The 16,151-nt window shown below is 39.7% G+C and overlaps 1 protein-coding gene across 1 annotated transcript; it reads left to right on the forward strand.

Moving 5' to 3' along the window:
- The first annotated feature begins 6,556 nt into the window (after positions 1-6,556).
- On the forward strand, positions 6,557-14,901 carry anapc5 (anaphase promoting complex subunit 5). Its single transcript, XM_020094049.2, has 17 exons — positions 6,557-7,088; positions 7,165-7,244; positions 8,096-8,205; positions 8,336-8,579; positions 9,036-9,102; positions 9,205-9,306; positions 9,424-9,614; positions 9,712-9,793; positions 9,917-10,009; positions 11,053-11,234; positions 11,487-11,622; positions 11,766-11,840; positions 12,284-12,405; positions 12,495-12,602; positions 12,808-12,955; positions 13,740-13,902; positions 14,005-14,901. Exons 1-17 carry the CDS (start codon positions 6,891-6,893, stop codon positions 14,223-14,225), a joined length of 2,322 nt encoding a protein of 773 aa, XP_019949608.1. The 5' UTR covers positions 6,557-6,890; the 3' UTR covers positions 14,226-14,901.
- Positions 14,902-16,151: the final 1,250 nt, after the last annotated feature.

The raw sequence follows: 16,151 nt of genomic DNA on the forward strand, positions 1-16,151 counted from the left end.
TTTGAATGAGAAACAATTTATACAACTTTATATTTGGACTGTCTCACAACATTATGAACCATGTGAAGCCTCTATCCTAAACGATTTGTACCAAATTATCAAATTAGCTCTTTCCAGAAAGCATCTGAGGAAATTGTGAGGAAATTACAGGAACTGTAGCATAAGCAAAATACTGAAACCAAATTACACCATTTAAAATACAACCATCCAGTAATGACCCACTGGAAATAAAGCCGTCCGTGTATGAAATCAGTTTTATATGCTTCAAAAGCCAATACTCAGAACTCCTCTGTGGTGATGAAACTTGTACTAAACAGTGTATTAGGATTTGTGCATCTTCGTTTTGGATTATGTAATGAGGCACGCTAATTGACGAAGAGAAGGCGCATTATTTTCCAGCTTAAACCCAGAAACTGTCATGTCTTTAGTGGAAGTGGGATGCTTTTTTCAGTGTATTGTATTCAGGCTTTTCCGTGTATGGCTCCGTCACGACGTCACACACAAGCAACCGTTACAAGGCATTATCTTGGTCTAAAAACACCCACTCACACACATACACACGCCCACACAAACACAAGCACAGATACACAAACAAGCACAAATAACCGGGCTGAGCAAATCAAACACATTTTCTCAGAGAAGAAAATCCACAAACACACACAGACAACTGACATGTTTCTTTTCGTGGATACGTGACATGATTAAATGCACCCAAATGCATTGTCACAGGCTCTATGCCTTTCTTCAAGCCTTACAATACAGTACTATGGGTAAAACATCAGCACCATGGGTAGAGGAAGTCAATTGAAGTCCATTTGAAGGGACTGAATCCTGCAAAAAGGGTGAACTGGGTGTCACTTTTGGACACACTGGGTGTCCTTCCACTTAATGTCAATTAGCGTCTGGTCAGTGTTCTGTCTATTCCCAAATCCAGTAAGTCCTCAAGAGTTTCCTGTGCTTATTTTTCGTTCTTATCTCACTTTGCGATGGTTACGAACAACACAATCAGGTGGAAAAGTGCCAAGATGTAAAAATAGTCCAGGAAATTAATGAACGTAGCTGTGAGTTTTTTCTTTCTCCACCTCACAAGTGCAATAAATTGCTGTGGAAAAACACAATATTTGCTCAGGAATTCATGGAATATACTTTTAATTCACTCTCCTCAATGTGTTATTAATGTGCAAGTGAAAAACCCTCAAGGAATCATAGAGGGCACGACCATATCTTAGATGAGAAAGGGGAGAGGGAGAAAGTTGCAATAAAACCGAAGTAAATCCCTCTGATACCATTTGGCAGACGGTTCTTGATATACCTCAGGCTGGATATTAAAAATCTCAGATGGGCTGTCCAACTGACAACTTAATCCATTTAGAGACACTCAGTAAGCAGCAGGAAGCTGAGTCAGGGTCAGTGTACATAGAGGTCTGTCATTTCTCACACCAGGCACAATAAGTTTATCCTTCGTAATCTATTCCACACGCTTAGGAGTCAGACAGAAACAGCAGAGAGGCGGGAGAAGAATGCCATCATTTTGTTTTGATATCATAGTGATTAAAAGGCGCTACAACATAAAAGCCGCCTCAAACGGAGGATACACGAGTGCTTGAAAAGAAGAAAATGCGTGGTATGTGATCTGTCACTTTCAAAGCCTGTAACAAAAGCACTGACTTGATGTGTGAATATGTTGAACAAAATTCTTGACTTGTTATGGGTAGACAAAAGGATCTTTTGAAAAGGGGGGAGTTCAATGTGTCAATTAAGAAGGCCACGTTTCAAGGTAGCAGCTTCAGTGACCTTCCTGTTAGCATGCATGGAAATATAGAAAGAAATTTGGTGCAAATGAAGATTCTACATTGAGGCTGTATTCTAAATAATTATAATTACTATTTTTTTCTTTTAACTGTTGCATAAAAAAATGTTTTAATAAAGAGAGAAAAATGTAAAGGAGGCTTGTAAAGGGCACACTTTTGTAACTAAATAAAATAACATTTTGTTAGTTATCACATCTCAATATTGGCAACGTTTACTTCGAATAGGTGATAAATAGTATAATTACACAGCATTGCAGCTCCATGGCACTGATGGGGTTTGTGTATCGTAATCAAGAGTAATAGTAATTTATTTTATACATACACATGGAATGAGACAATAACAACAATACAACCTTGAATCTTATCACATGGTATTAGACAAAGACTTTGGATACAAATGCTGCTATCTTGTATATTTGGAGGCAGAGTCTGTGCAACAGAGATCGGGGTTGGAGCTGCAGTAGCGAGGTCCCACTGATCCAAACGCTCGACCAATCCGGAGACAGTCTCAGCTCTCAATCATGATGTTTCCGTCTTGGAGAAAACATATATTTGAGTGAATTTAAGTTTGGCACACATCCCATCCACTAACATGGATTAGGCATGATTTATAACCTAAACTTTTTGCCAATACTGCAGTTAGCCACCAAGTAGGAACCAATAAATAAATACTTTAAAACATGTTCAATAGTTCGATATAGTTCAAAAAGGTAAATCCTCTTTCTCTCCCAGGTATGCATTGGTTAAAATATGTAGCAGCATGTTTGTTGAGCATAGCTTAGCATAAATACTGGAAACAGCTACCTTGGTAACAAAATCTTCCAGCCCTTCCAAAGGCATGTGTCATATTTCCTCTTCAGTTTTTATGAAATCACTGAGATGTCACATATTAATTAATGAGCTGTTGCTGCTGGTGGTCAGATTTTATTAGCTCTGTCCACCTGTTTCAAGCATTTGCGCTAAGCTAAGCAGACCTGACATTTTTGTGTTGCAGCCATGAGCGTGGTGCTAAGCTAACTGGCAGCAGGAAAGTGTTTATGGGTATTTTTCAACTCCTGTAAAAAAAATACAGAGACATCTTTTGTGTAGAACTGTTTTTGTGACTGATGATGTTCCAGCTGGTATAAAGCAATGAGGCTTCTTCAACTATTTTCAAAAACAATTTTTCATAATTGTGTTGAAGTTGTTTTAGGGCAGAAATAAACTGTTTTAAAGTTGCAAGATCCTCCATCAAAGAAATTACACCTAGTGAAATGACTGCAGGTTATGAAAATATATTGCCTCTACATGTTTACTGTTTTGTTTTTTGATCAATTTTCAACAAGTTCAATATATTTTAATGAATAGGTAATAGGTTAAATCTGACTTTCAGATGTTTGCAAAGATAGATAGATAGATAGATAGATAGATAGATAGATAGATAGATAGATAGATAGATAGATAGATAGATAGATAGATTGATTGATTGATTGATTGATTGATTGATTGATAAAGTTTTGTTATCCATAACTCATAAAGTCTGCAATCTAATGACAGTTTCTTAGCTCGTCACACATTTGTTTGTTTGTATGCTTGCTGATCTCTTCAATCTTAAATTCTACAAACTGTGCAGTCACACAGTTGGTAATGTTTGCTCACTGTGACTCATGTATTCACAGAAAATGGCAAAAGGCGTTTACAGTCAATTCATTTAAGCTTTTCGTAAATATCAAGTCTGACAGGTGTCATTGTACAACGTCGACCTCCTCAGCTTGGGGGGGGGGGGCTGCTCTGTCTCTCATTCTTATCACACTGGATTCTCATTCTATGAAATTGTGAACCAGACTGAATAAGCTGGTAGTTCAACACTGCCATCTTCTGGAAAAGATCCTTATTATACCGTAAGATTGTATGAATGTATGATTTTATTATGAAACCAAATGAGTGACAAGGCAATTATTATCAAATGTGCAAAAGAGTGAATCATTTCAGTTTTGTTGCATGTATCATATATGTAATGATGATGTTGTCATATCAAAAATATTTCATATTCCTTTAAAGTAACTCATGGGATACTTATAATTCAACTATTAGCCCTGTTGGACTAATGTGAGGTCATTGTTTAGTCAAACCATTTTGACCAGTGCTATATATGTATGATTAAAGGTAACTATGTAAAAATGTTGAAATATGATTAAGAATCTCAGGTTTTTTTCGAGCCTAATTTCTCTGCTGTATATGTGACTTTGAGACAAATGTTATAAAAGTGAGTGTGTTAGATAATTCAAACAGCAGATGCTTGTTATGCTCCATGTAGCACAGAGTAAAGGTATAGGATCAGAAAAGCTCCTATCTGATTGACTGAAGTTTGAGGTTCTGTGTTTGAAGATAACTAAATATCCCTGCTGTTTAAATTGGGATTAGTTTTTTTTATTTCAGAATGTCAGTGTAGAGATAATACTGTTTGGGCAGCGTATTATGATGCACCATGCATATGTAAATAGTTTACACTTTAGATTTGCAGTTACAACAAGCTTTGTAAAACGATGAATCATTTGTAGATGTATTGACCTTGTGGAACAAATAATAAAAAACTAAAAAATGGTAAGCCACACATTTGTTTATGCATTCATGCTTTTACAAACAAAAGGTTTTGTAAATGACTTGTAAAGTTATACTTAACTTTCTGAGGGGAAAGTGAAAATTGTCTGGTACATATATAGTTATGATAATTGTTGATGATTGTGTACAATAAAATACATAGTCCATTATGTGTGACTATGCTTTTTGTTAGTGTTGTTTACTTCTGATTATTCCGGCCCTCACAGGGACTAAACATTTCTTAAAAGGCATTGAGGACTGCCACACCAAAAAAGAACAGAAATGAAGGGTTTTGTTAGAATGTGAGCTACAATAATTGTCAACTGGTCCATAGTCGTACTATGTTCAGCAAAGAACCAAACTTGAAACACTTATTTACACTTGTCTTTTATATATTGTATGCCATTTCCTTGAATGACCTTCACAGCATTGGAGGACACCTGCCTGTCATCAAACCACAGCAAAGAATCGATTTTTACTCATCAAGTGGTGATTTTTGTTCAAACAGTTACTGAAATACCTGCATTCGCTGTTTTATTTTCAAACATAAGTTGACAATGTAAAACGTAAAGCTGTTATTTATATTTTTACTCCCCTTTTAGTAAATCAGCTATAGATAGGATTTAACGATTTACTATTCCATTCACCCCATCAGTTATCCTGCAAGAGCTTGATGTAACAGATACAGAACAACACATGAGATATGATGGTGAGACACATGGGGTTAAACAGGGCTGAACAGATCATAGATCATGCTGCATCATGAATAGATCATGTTGAGGTTCAGGGTTCAACTCTCACTGGATCCACTGCAGGGGAAAACGTCTTTGTCGCTTGAATAGTCTGACAGAATACATGTGAACATCCAGATATTAGCAGCTGATTGGCTTTTATTCACACATTTACTTGGACAGATGTACCAGGGGTCTTTGTGGGACTGTTTTTATCCACAGAAACACTTGGATTCAGCTTGGAGTCAGTGGAGTCATAGCATTAATCTAAATAAAGGGAGAACAGGGCATGGGTGTTCAGAATAGAAAAAATAAAGTACTGCAAGAGGTATTAGAAGATATGAGGTCAGCGGCTGTTGCAGCAGTAGTCGGGTTAGTTGTTTGATTTTTATAATTAATCATGTCTTAAAATCCCAGAATTCAGTGATTGGTGTTTAAAACACACTCTTTGGGTTTAAAGATGTAAAACTGAAACAACATCAGGACATGTATCTCTAACTTATATGAGTTGAACTCCTCTTACTCACCACTTTGTCAACTAAAAGCAGACTGGGGACCAGCTGAGTTGTGTGCAGAGCCACCGGCTGACCGACATACTGCTGAAGGATGTGAAGCAACAGACCGAGCTCTCTCCTGCGCGGCCCGGGGGCAGAGCCTGTCTCCCCAGCTTTGTCAGCCATCTGCCAATTGATACCGCATCCATCATGGTGGGGACATGTTGACTTAAATAAAGTTTTTGGTTCATCTGACACTATATTATGAAGATATTTAATTTAAACCAGGACAAAAACTGGACAAAGTTCAGTCCATAGCATGTAATGTTTCTTTGTACTGTATTCGATTAATTAAAATTAAATTGGAATAAAAAAGTTAAAATTACATGCTTGAATATTTTTGACAGGAGCCACCAGAGAAAGAAACCAAAAGAAAATGGAGTGAACATTAATTAATTAATTAATTTACTCTTTCTCAATAACTGTAATTTAATGTTTTTCCAGAAACAGTAAATCAGTAACTTTTAATTTTCTATCTTGTTCATGTTTGATCACATCCTGCATTACTTAATTTGAACGATTACGACTTTAAATTATCACAATATTTGTATTTGACAAATTTGGTCTAGAAGCAGTGGTTGACTGACTTTGTATGCTGCTTCCTGGTGGCCATGTTGTATAACTACAACTCAGGCTGAGCACTAATGAATAATAGTCTATATAAAATATTAACACCCATTATGACACCCATCAAATCCTTCAAAATAAAGTATGATGTACTCAAATCACAAAGAGTATCAACCTTTAAACAAGACAAAGGTCTGATCGTCACCTCAACAGTATTAGTATTATTATTCTTATTTCTACAGTCTCTGTTGATGGTGGTCAGCCTGTGCTTGAAACCAAACATACAAATAAAGTTCGGTGAAAAAAGCTCTGCCTCTTCATGACGTCATTTACAGGGGACAGAGGGAGGGCGGTTTGAAAGGAGAAACTTCAGCTTCATTAACATGTTTTAAATAAACACGCCGATCACACCGCAGACTGTATCTGAGGATCAGGCCGAGGTGGCAGATCTCTGTCAGTGAGACGCTTCATGTCCGCTCACTTCTCGTTCCTTCACAGGACTCAGCTGATGTTCAGTGTGAGCTAGCTACGTTAGCTAGCTAGCTAGCTGCTGCCTGTGTGGCTGCAGGCTGTTGAAGAAGTTTCCGCTACATGTCGACCCGCTTCGTCCTGAAACTGCTGCGTGTCTGGGACTGAAGCCCGCAAAGATGGCGAGTGTGCACGAAAGTTTGTATTTCAACCCCATGATGACGAACGGAGTGGTGCATGCTAACGTGTTCGGTATCAAAGACTGGGTGACTCCGTATAAAATCTCGGTGCTGGCGCTGCTGTACGAGATGACGGCTTCTAAGATCACGCTGCCGGAGAGAAGACGACTCAACAAGCTGATCCTCCCCCTGCAGCAGGTCGGTGCTGATCGTGCAGCTGTCTCACACTGTACTGAAGCAGGTGATGTATCTTTGTCATGTTTGTGTTCATCAGGGTCCAGACCTGACTCTGGGTCAGTTCCTGCAGACAGTGGAGGAGTGTTGTCCTCAGACTGCTTATGCTGTCAAACTCAGGTATGATGCACACTGACTGCATCTAATACATCAGTACTGTGCAGCCTACTAGTTCTGATAGATGTTGATATGGGGCTCAGACGTCTGGTGCTCCAACAGTCCCCATAAGTTCAGGAAGTTGTGTTGCTTTATAATAATGTAGTCTTTTTCTGGGGGAAATAATAATGATAGTAAGTAAGTAGATTTTATTTATAAAGCACCTTTCAAAACCAAAGTAAGACACAAACAATAGAAGAATAACAACTACACAGAGAGCAAGCAAAAACAGTGGAACCATAAGGACTACACCAAGTTCAGATATTTACAAAATAGGTAAGTTTTTAATAAACTCTTAAAACTGCATTTTTTATAACTAAGGGAAGACGGTTCCGTATGGTGGGAGCCGTGAGAGAACATGTCCTGATTACCTTTAGTTTTCTATCTGGATGATGATCTCACCGTGTGCAGGGAACACAGTAATTCAGAAATATAATGAGGGGCCAGCCCGCGTAGTGCTTTATATGTAATTAGAAGAATAACTTAATTTATATAGCTGTCACAAAGAGGACAAATAATACCAAGAAAACAAACCATTAAAAAACAACAAGCAAAATAACAAAATGATAACATTTAAAATCAAACACAGCAACTTATATGATTAAACATCATTTAAATGATTAAAAAAGGATAAAAGAAGCAGAATGATATCTAAAAACAATCAAGTCAAACTTATGGGGGACGATTTAAAAACAGTATGAGCTCCTCAGGTAAACTATTCCACAGGGAAGGGGTCCAGACAGCGAAGGCTCAGATTGTCGTAATAACCTAGAAAACATCAAAATAATCTTGTTGCTTGTTTTTTTCATTTAAAGGCTGCATGAAATGGCAGACGGAGAGCTGAAAGACATGGAGTACTTTTTTTCCACTCTTCCCACTCCATTCACTGCTTTTGATTCTGAGGCTTATAAGACCAGTGTTGTGGGTGAGTCGTACTCATGATTTGACAGCTGCACTTTAAGTCCTATGGGAGTGCTGAAATATCTGTATTATTCTTATTAAGAAGACTTGCATTAAGTAATTAAGTAACTCACCTGCTTTGTCGTTGTTTTCAGGACTTTTTATGAGACACATGCTCCTGGCCTACAACAAGCTGTCCTTTAGTCAGGTCTACAAACTCTACAAGTCCCTGCAGCACTACTATCACAGTCACTACACCAAGCCTACTGATGGGCACATGGGTTTACCAGCGCTGGTCGCAGATGACTCAGATATGGACCTTACCAGCACCGAAGATACTGTAGGAGACAGAATAGGCAAAGACGAGATGGACACCCCACTGCACGCGTCAGAGCTTCGGTTAGTGATGCTCTTCTTGGAGTTATGTTCAACTATCAAGGAACAAACAACTTTATTTCATCCGTTCCTTGATGGTGCTGTCTTTTAAAATATTTGCTTCACCCACTACTACCGACTACACCCCTATAACTAAGTCTTAACCCTCAAACAGCCCTTTGAATTTGTGAGGACCGGCCAAAATTTAAATAAATTTAAATTTGAACTGTCACCTCAACAGTATTATCATCATTTCTATTTTACAGACTCTGTAAAATAGAAATGGTAGTCAGTCTGTGCTTGAAACCCAACATCCAATCTGCTTGAACAGGTTAGATGCTAATAGCAGGTCTGAACAGTCCCTTAAAGTCATGTGATTCATGTAAATGTAACACAATATAGCATGGGAATTGAAAAAGCCTCTGGATGTTTTTGTGAGTGATTTTAGTTTTTTACAGTGGTGTGTTATTTTGTTCCTAGAAATGATAATACTCCAAGCAAAGGTCCCCTGTCACAAAAACAAGCAGAGTACTTTCTGGCAAGACAGGTGAGTGTTTCAGTCCCGGCTGAAGCGAACTAAACTGTAAAGGGGCCATCTTTTTCAACAATGCCGTGTGTGAAAACTGGATCTATGTTTTTCTTCCACCAGGCCTATCTTCTGAAGAATGACGAGAACAAAGCTCTGAAGCCTGCTGCACTGCAGGAAGAGCTCAACAACATGCTGAAGTTTAACCCAGACTTTGCTGAGGCGGTGAGACCCATCACTCAAACTTCCATATAATTGTTTTGGAGCATGTCTCAAATTTATCAATTCCAATGAATTTCAAGGTGAATTTCATCAGCCCTCTGGTCCTTTGTATCTCTGCAGCATTATCTGAACTACTTGAACAGCATGAGAGTCCAGGACATCTTCCTCTCCGCCCACAGTCTTCTTCATTATTTTGATCGCCTCATCTTGTCTGGAAACGAGGGGAAGAGCAACGGGGATGAGGGTTATGGTCGAAGCCTCCGCTATGCTGCTCTTAACTTGGCGAGCCTGCACTGTCGCTTCGGTCACTAGTAAGTTCCAGTGCTGGTGGAGTTCTTAGTTCATGTACAAGTTCCTAAGCAAAGAATGAACGATTAAGTTAAACAGAGGTTTTCTCTCTCGCCTCAGTCAGCAGGCTGATCTGGCTCTACAGGAGGCCATCCGTATTGCCCAGGAGTCCAATGACCATGTGTGCTTGCAGCACTGTCTGGTAAACTTTGTTCGAACTTTTATTTTACTTCCTGTCACTGTTGTTCCATGATGGTTCATTATGGCTGAATTTAATGAGTGTCTCTTAGTTTGTTTCTGCTGGTCTCTTTGTCTTCTCTATCAGAGTTGGCTCTACACCCTGGAACAGATGAAGGGATCTGACAGCACTGTGTTAACTGAGGATTCAGTGAAAATGGCTGCCCATTTCTGCCTGCCTGTGAGTTTCACATAACATAACAACAAACTGCAACGAGTGTGTCAAAGTGGCTTTTCATTATTTTTGAATTGCTCCTGCTCCATTGCCATCAGTTTCAATTTGCAAAATGTAACAGGAAGTGTTAGAATCCAAGTGTTTACAGAGCACATGCATTTACATAAAACACAAAATGAAACATCTGTCTCAAATTAGGAAAAACTTAAGCATCCATCTATGGCCTGCATTCATACAAGGGAAACCATAATTGTGACTGTACTTCATCACATCAGTGTATCTGTGTGTGTTGGGTTTAACTACTAAGTTTGTTTTTGAAACACCAAATATTCAAATCCACTTTAATTATGTAAATATACACTGGATCTAAATTGGCTCTTTTTTTTTAACGTTACTGCCATGCATTTACTGGGGGTGAGGTAATGAGCAGTTTGGTTCAAATAAGGAGATGTGTTTGCAACACATTGCTTCACGGATCCGTGCACTTTATGAGCATTTGATCTTGAATGTTTTGCAGTTTGTTTTGGAAAACATTTTGTGTTAGAAAGTGAGAATTTCACAGGTCAGTTTGTCTCCTGTCATCTGGAGTTCATAAAAAATGAATCCTAAAATACTTGTTCAAATGTAATTATTAAGGATGTGATGTCCATACCTACCGTTCATACGTTTTATTGTTTTTTAGGGAGCAAGAGTTGTTATTTTGAGGTTGAGCTTATTAAACTGGCCTACATTTAATATACATTTTGGACGTTTGTATCATGGTTTTTTATCTCAGTTTCAGAATAATTACACACCTAGTAATTATACTTTATGTACATCTGTTAAACACTGGGTATTAGATGAATGTGAGATAAAAAACCATGATACAAACGTCCAAAATGTATATTAAATGTAGGCCAGTTTAATTTGTGACCGGTACCCATCACCTTATATCCTGATCCACATTAAGAAAAAACAAGAAAGTGTTCTTTTACTCTCTTAAACCTTTGTGTATGTGATTATTGACGTGTGTTATCCACCACACTGACTGATAATACTCTCTCTTGCAGTACCTGGCTTCTCTGGGCATTCAGTCTTTGGTCCAGCAGGGGGCAACACAGGGTAAGACGGCACACAAACTGATGGACGCGCTGAAGGACACGGACATCCTGCACTGGAAGCACAGTCTGTCGGAGCTGATCGAGATCAGCCTGGCTCAGACTACATCCATATGGAGGATGTATGGCAAGAGGTCAGGCTCACCTTGCCGCCACACAGTTGTCATGTCTGTTCACAGTTACTGACAACAGACTGCATGCTAGCACACAACCTGCTTGCATTAAATCCGCTCTGTTTAGTAAGACTAATGATATTTTTAGACATGGGTTAACATCTGAGACAGCCGAACATCGTCTTCCCACCTTTGACTTTGCGACATTAATACACTGGCCGTAGATGACCAGGATGTTATGGTCATTAATGTGGCCTCCCGTGTCTGTTGCAGCACCATGGCTCTGCAGCAGGCCCAGCTGCTTCTCAACATGAGCAGCCTGGAGCCAGTCAACTTCGGAGTCCAGCAGAACAACACCGAGGCCTTCACCGTGGCCCTTTGCCACCTGGCTGAGCTACACGCTGAGCAGGTAACACATTTGATTAATGCACGCCCATTAGTGAGCTGGCCCAGCACTGCAAGAAAGTAGTAAACATTGATCATAACTGTTTTCCAGCTCCTGGGCAGAGTTCAGCTCTCTCCTTGTCTCATGTACCTTTGTTTCTGTCTCAGGGCCTGTACTTTGCAGTAACAGAGATTCTCCACCATCTGAAAGAACAGTTTCCTCCTCACTCGCAGCATGCGAAGGTGCACTCACAAACCTCTGTTATTCAGTGCTGCTCTACAGAAGCTGTGACTGCAGCTCCCCTGAAACCTCCCACTCTGTTTTTAGATTCAATAAAACAAAAATAAATAAGACAAACAATTATCAGGTAGAAAATGCAGTATCCACCAGAACTTTAATAACTTTATTAACAGTCCTTCGGGTCAGACAACTATTTGAATGAATTCAATTAATTTGCTTTTTTTGTTTAATGGAAATATGTGATCAAACTAAACCACACAAGTTGCACATTCAGTCAAAATGGGGAAAAAAAACGTCAAATGATTAAAAATAATAATAATTAATTTAGATGAAATGTGTATAAACTGTATTTTATTTCATTTTTTTTAATGTTTTTATTCTGAGAGTTGCTTATGTGATTCACAATGTGTCAATTGTTTTTTGTTGACTTTAATCACCGCTTCAGCTCTGGATGCTGTGTGACCTTAAAATCCAGTTTGAGAGACACATGAATGAAGGGAAGTACCACTTAGCGGAGCCACTCGTTGCAGCCATCTCTGCCTTAAACAGAACAGAGGGTCTCTACAGGTAACACTGAGGCACAAACCTTCTCTTCTGATCCTAACGAAGTCTGACTCGTACGTGTGCTGTCGCAGTAACCGTGTGTTTGTTGATAGGAAAGCTCAAGTTCTGAAGGCTCTTAACCGCAGCACCGAGGCGTACAGCATCTTACAGCGGCTACAGGTTCACTGTGAGAAGACTAAATGCACAGAGACGGTCATCAGGTAGGCGGTCATTTATGTGATATTGCTGCTTACATGTTTTGGGAGGGAACACACCAAAACTAGCTTCTTATTTTTGGAATCGAGTTGACACCTGTTAGGGTTGAACAAATAAAAATAGATATCTTTCCTTGTTCCTTTTAAAGGGATCAGACTAAGTCACGGTTTTATTCTCGTCTACATCACTGCCTGTTTATGTCTCACACAGAGTGATGCTCGCCACAGCTGAGCTCCACTGGGAGTCATCTGGCTTCTCCACAGCTCTTCCTCTCCTCCTGCAGGCACTGGCCTTAGCAAGACAGCACCACCTGCAGTCCCTGGCCTCAGAGACCATCCTTCACCTGGCCTTTTCTCAGGTCAGACACACCAGAGACACAGACTTCACCCGGAAACTGTTACAGCTCCCATTAATGCAAATCATGGCAGCGTTTATCTTCAGTATAACTGCTGTAAATGCTTAATAAAAACAGGGGAGGGTGTGTGTGTGTGCGTGGTGTATTTATTTTCTCTAATTCTCTACTAAAAACAACAAGGAGCTTCTAGTACATAGCCTCATCTTTACCCATTTACATGACTGTAATTCTTTTTCACCTGAATTACTCAGTCCTCCCTAGCCCAACTTAAGCTGGTCCAAAATGCTGCAGCTTAACTAATAAAAGTCATCAGTCCCACAGCGGCCCAATTCTTGCCTCCGTTCACCTGATTATGTAGCTGAGATGTTGAGCCGGCCTCTTGTGTTTTGAGGTTCTTTGGAGCACCCTTTTTTTCATTGAATCTGCTGAACCTGTGGCTACTAAATTCTAATTTCAATTGATTTTACAACTGTCTATGTTCAACTCATGTCATTGTTGGTATTTGTTTGGTTGCTTGCTTAATTAATTTGTCTGTGTATGCTTGATTGTATGCAGTTTTGCTCGTTTGTTTGTCTGGTCATATGTAATTCCAGAATTTGTATTAGAGCCAGAACATTTTTTAATATCAGTATTGGCATCACCCCTCAAAAATCCATGTTGGTGGGGATCTAATTTTAACTTGCTATATATATGGAGCACTAAATAATTGTGTTTTAAAACACAAAATTGCTAAACAGGTAAATGTATTTTTATAATTTATTATTATATTATTTTCTTTCCTCTGCAGCTGATGCTGGGGGTTCCTGAGCAGGCTCTGAATGTCCTTCATGAAGCCATTGAGCCCGTTCTGGCCCACGGAGCGGTCATAGATAAAGGTCGAGCCCTGCTGCTGACGGCCCGCTGTCAGATGGCGGTGGCTGGGTTCAGGCCAAACAGACAAGGGCAAGCAGGTAACAGCCTCACCCCCCCGTTGAACACTGATCCCCATCTCGCAGCTTCGTGTGGTTTGTTCATTTACATTCTCACACTGCTGCTTATTATCTTCCTAACAGATTTGCATTTGGCAGTCTTGGCTGTTGACACGCTGAACGAGGCCGCAGCTTATTTTTCCAAGCTGAGCTGTAAGGAGCGACTACGGGACGTCCACTACCTGCAGTCTCAGCTCCACCGGTCCCTGGGACAAATATCACAGTGCAACAGAAGTGCCATGCTCTTCCGGCTGCTAGACCAGGAGCTGCAGTCACCAGCACCGCCGGTCTCCATGCGACTCTAACTGCTTTTTATTTACGAACAAATATGTATTATTTTTTTGGAGGGGCTGCTGAAAACAACAGACCACCTCCTCTTACTGCTGCGTTGACTCACTTCAGTTCACCACTAGATGGTAGAGAAACTCTGTCCTGCTCTCTGAGCTCTGAAACACTTCCTTTATAATTTCATTGAACTGCTGGGAACAGTGGAATTCATTGCCTGGATAGTAAATAAACAGGACAGTGTCAGCAGTCATCAATATTGTCATCATCTCCTCACCTGTCGGTTACAGAGTAGAACAATGGCCTGTTAATAACTTAGCTTCCACCACAGCAACAGTCCAGGTTTTGTCTGACAGAACGGTGTGGCAGAGACGTTGAAAGTTTATCTGGAGCTGTCACAGCCGTGTGGATTTATCCACCACTTTTTGATGAATGAGGGTAATATCACCGTTAGCTAAAAGATGAATGTGTTCCAGTGGCCTGGAAGATTCATATTTCACCATGAGAATACTGATGAAGCTGGAATCCGTGGGGAAGAAATCGTGATCACATAACGTGATAGACCTGCAGTGACATAACCGCAGATACTGTATCTGTATTCCACTTAAGTCTGAAAAGGTTTGAATGATTACATTTCTTCCAAAGCTGTTACTTAAAGCATTTCTCTCCAGAAAATAAATGACTTGTTTTATCTTATTTAGTTTTCAGTTTATGGCACAAGCATGGGGAGAATTTATATGGGAATATACTTGCAGGCAGAAATCTGTGGTGCAGTTTACTTTAAAGTAACCAGTAATTTAGCACAAGCATCTCTGAGGTCAGGTATATTATGGGAATCCGTTGCGGACATCTGTCCTGTTTACCATACAGTATGTTCCGAGCCCCTGAAAGTTCCTGTTGAATTTGTTGAAGTGTCATGTTTGGTTTCTTGTCTTTTTCCATATAAACAGATAGATTACAGCAGTGTGTAATAGTAGCAGGCCTGTTTTCTATGTAAATATCACACAGAGCCAAGTGAGACCCTCGCTCTCACTGGTGAGGGCTTGATTACAAAAGACAGTGAGTAGAGTATGTGAGCCAGGTCACAGGGTCACTGTTGTATAAACTAACACAACATGCTTCTGTGTCTGGAGCATGTTTATGTCAACGCAGTGCAGAGTTGAGCGTTCACTTTATCCGTTTACCCAAATTTTGAAATGCTGCAGATATGATGAGCTGCTCTGGGATTTAAGCCTTATCATTATCCATCAAATTAGCTTCTAACGCATTTGAGAGAATCCTACCATCGATCGAAATAGCATCTTTAAAGAGACTTTTTATATGAACAACAAAAACCAGACACCTTTGAGAATGAGGCTTTTACCCGAAGGTGACGAATGAGTCTCATTGCTCAGTACTTGGTTTCTCATTTGCTCAAAGAGTATAAGAGTGGAGATATTTACTGAATCCTCATTAAAATTCACTGAACAGTCAAAGTAAAATTACCTCCTTTCAACTTAACTGAAACCACATGTTCATTTTGGTTATTTCCTTTTGAGTGCTGAACTTAAATCCCATTAATAGATTAGACGATGAACAAAATTACCAAAAATGCCAAACATTCATAGTGCCAGCTGCTTTTATCTACCTCAGCCCTTCTGCTTGCATGGCTGCAGGGAGGACTCTGTTGCTCCACTGCTATGTCCTGACTTAATGCTGCGAAAGATGTATTTATTGTCAAGGTCACTACCATTTTCTACACTCATGCACCCCAGAGGATGAATCCTAACGACTTTGGTGATGCTTCCTGTCTTGTCACAATCAGGTTAACGCTGTGTTTGTTGGGTTAGGGTTAGGGGTTAGTTTAGTATTTACACTAGAACAAAACCTGACTAAACACAAATTAAAGATATGAGATACAGTGATCTCGTGCCTAACATTTCAGTACAGAAACAGCACAGTTTCTA

This window comes from Paralichthys olivaceus, chromosome 4, assembly GCF_024713975.1.
Source record: "Paralichthys olivaceus isolate ysfri-2021 chromosome 4, ASM2471397v2, whole genome shotgun sequence".
NCBI lineage: Eukaryota > Metazoa > Chordata > Actinopteri > Pleuronectiformes > Paralichthyidae > Paralichthys > Paralichthys olivaceus.